Source organism: Neodiprion fabricii, chromosome 3 (genome assembly GCF_021155785.1).
Source record: "Neodiprion fabricii isolate iyNeoFabr1 chromosome 3, iyNeoFabr1.1, whole genome shotgun sequence".
NCBI lineage: Eukaryota > Metazoa > Arthropoda > Insecta > Hymenoptera > Diprionidae > Neodiprion > Neodiprion fabricii.
Genome location: NC_060241.1, coordinates 10,512,235 through 10,515,378, shown reverse-complemented (window position 1 = coordinate 10,515,378; position 3,144 = coordinate 10,512,235). Strand labels below are relative to the sequence as shown.

At 37.0% G+C, this 3,144-nt stretch overlaps 1 protein-coding gene across 1 annotated transcript; it reads left to right on the top strand.

The window, feature by feature from the left end:
• The first annotated feature begins 1,003 nt into the window (after positions 1 to 1,003).
• On the top strand, positions 1,004 to 2,771 carry LOC124177728 (52 kDa repressor of the inhibitor of the protein kinase-like). Its single transcript, XM_046560434.1, is given in 2 exon segments — positions 1,004 to 1,151; positions 1,656 to 2,771. Coding segments are annotated over 2 exon segments (1,218 nt in total). The 3' UTR covers positions 2,726 to 2,771.
• Positions 2,772 to 3,144: the final 373 nt, after the last annotated feature.

Genomic DNA, 3,144 nt, shown 5'->3' with positions numbered 1-3,144 from the left:
TTTTCGAATATCCCAAATCTTGCATTACTTTTTTTCTCCATTCAAAAATACTCCTGCATTTCTCTTTCAAATTTTTTTACGCAATTCACAATTGTGAATTTTTCCATAGTTCTTGTACTGTTTTGAGTTAACTACAATTCCACGTTATTTCCATGATGATTTCTTAATTTCTTGAAAAATGTCGGATCAAAAGATAAAGAAAAAACCTTCCGGTGCGGAATATCGGAAACGTAAACGGGAACAGGAAAAAGAGTTTCTCAAATCGAAAAAATTAATGAACATTGAAAAATACATTTCAACGACATCGCAAAAAGAGCATGAGTCCGTCGCAGAGAAATCTTACCCTTCCAAATCTTTCGGAACGAACGAAAACCAAAACGAAGACAAGTACGGTGAAAATAAGACAACTAATGAATCCGAGCTCTCTCACGATAATCACGGTACTTGCGACGTGAATTCTGATTGTCGGTCATTTATAAATGATTTAGAAAACACAAATTCACAAATAGTGGATTTATCCGATGTAGGGAACTGGCCGGATAATCGGAATGATAAAATGGTTGACCATTTGACAACTGTCGGTCCGACGCAGGTTCAGCGATCCAACTTTACGAAAGATGAATCCGGTCGTCATTTTACAAGTTCTCAGTATTTCAGAAAACTCCAAAATAATGAGACAATCTTGCGTCGTTGGCTTGTGTATTCACCTTCGAAAAATCGAGTTTTCTGTTTTTGCTGTCGACTTTTCAACAGTGAATCGACATCGAATTTAACATTCGAAGGTTTTGATAACTGGAAACATTTGTCTGAAATACTAAAAATGCACGAAAATAGCGCGCTGCATAAAAAGTACTACCATCAGTGGTTTGAGAGAGAAATCAGGTTGAAAAGAGGAAACACAATTGATTGCGAAGAACAAAAATTGATTAGTCATGAAACTTTGCGATGGAATAATGTTTTGACTCGTTTAATGAACATTGTTCTTTATCTGGCCGGAAATAACATGGCCTTCAGAGGTAGCTCAGACAAACTGTACACACCAAACAATGGCAAGTTCTTGGGATTGGTACAATCGTTGGGTGAATTCGATCCTGTTATGGAGGAGCATTTGAAGCTGGCAACAACAGGCGGCATTTCTGATCACTATTGTGGTAAGGATATCCAGAACGAGTTGATTGATCTGATGGGCGAAAAAGTTACGTCTGAGATTATTTCGCGAGTCAAAAACGCTAAATATTATTCAATTATAGCGGACTGTACTCCCGACATAAGTCACGTCGAACAATTTTCCCTGACAATTCGATTTGCAGATTTGACAGATGCCAATGTCGCTATCAAAGAGCATTTTATAGAGTTCATGCCGGCAAATGATTCAACAGGTGCAGGACTTACCGAAGCCATTGTAAGTATTCTCAACAAACACGGACTTGAAATAGCGAATTGTAGAGGTCAGGGGTACGACAATGGAGCGAATATGAAGGGAAAAAATCTTGGGGTGCAAAAAAGAATTTTGGATTTAAATCCCTTGGCTTTTTATGTGCCATGTGGCTGCCACAATTACAATCTTGTACTGTGTGATGCTGCTAAATCGTCAGTCAAGTCTGTAAGGTTATTCGGGCTTTTGCAAAGATTATTTACGCTATTTTCTGCTTCAGTGAATCGGTGGAAAATACTTAGTGATCACGTGGAGCTCTACAGTTTGAAAAAGCTAAGCGATACGCGTTGGGAAGCCAAAATAAATAGCGTAAAATCTGTTCGTTATCAAATTTGCGAAATTCATGATGCTTTACTGGCATTGGCTAACTTAACAGAAAAAACCGATCACACCACCTCACATGAGGCAAGCACATTAGCAGAGCAACTGAAAGATTTCAGTTTCATTGTGTCTTTGGTGGTTTGGTACGAAATTCTGTTTCAAATAAACGTTGTTAGCAAATCACTGCAGTCCAAAGATATCGATCTCGGTAAATCTGCAGAAATGCTCGGTAATTGTTGTAATTTCTTCGAAGAATACCGAGAAACCGGATTCAAAAAAGCTTTATTCACTGCGAGCGATCTCGCAAAAGCGCTTCAAACCAAACCAGAGTTTGCACCTGCGAAACGTTTACGACGTATAAGACGTCAGGATGGTGAAATGGCTACGGATGAGCCGATTGAATCTCCAGAGAAAAAATTCGAAGTGGGATTCTTCAACAAGTTGCTGGACGTCGGTTTAATGTCATTAAAAGAAAGATTTCAGCAATTGAAAGACTATTCGCAAACGTGGTCATTTGTACACAACATTAAAATAATTCCGGAAAAAAATCAACTCGCACTATTATGTGCCAATCTTCAGCAAAAACTCACTGTTGGTTCTAATTCCGATATCGACGGAGACGCACTTTGTGACGAGCTCATTAGTTTGCAACCTTTTCTCCCAGATGACAATATTGCGTGTATAAATGTTCTCAACTTTATACGATAGCGGAATAATCAAGAACTTTATCCAAATGTATGGATTGCATTCCGGATTTTTGCAACGATTCCGGTTACAGTTGCAAGTGGAGAACGCAGTTTTTCTGAACTAAAATTAATAAAAACGTATCTCCGATCAACAACCTCTCAATCGAGACTCTCTAACCTGGCTACTCTGTCGATTGAAAATGAAATCGCTGAACAATTGGATTTTTCTAGTTTAATTCGTGTATTTGCTGACAAAAAGGCCCGAAAAGTAGAATTTTACTAAAGAACAGCACAAAAAAAAGAAAGAAAGTTATTCATAAATTAACAAAGTATTAAATCAAAATGAAGAGTAATTAAAATATAAAATGTGCATTAAATTCATGCAAAAACAAATTTTGGATAACAAAAAAAGAAAATCAGCAAAAAAAAAAATGAAAAAAAAATAAAAAAGCGGAGCTACATAACTTTCTACGTCCACGTCGTTAGCTCTGGGTCACGCTAAAGGAAAGATAGAATTCTTAATACACGTTCACATTGGTTCAGAAAAAAATTAACTCTCGATTTTAATTTCCTTAAGGTAGTTCTGGAGTTGTTTTTTCATCGACTTACAGATTGCATGAAATTTCAATATGGTGTAGAAACAACCTTAATGAAGCGATTCCTAAATTTTTAAATCAATCCACTACGTAGTTTGTGAGATAA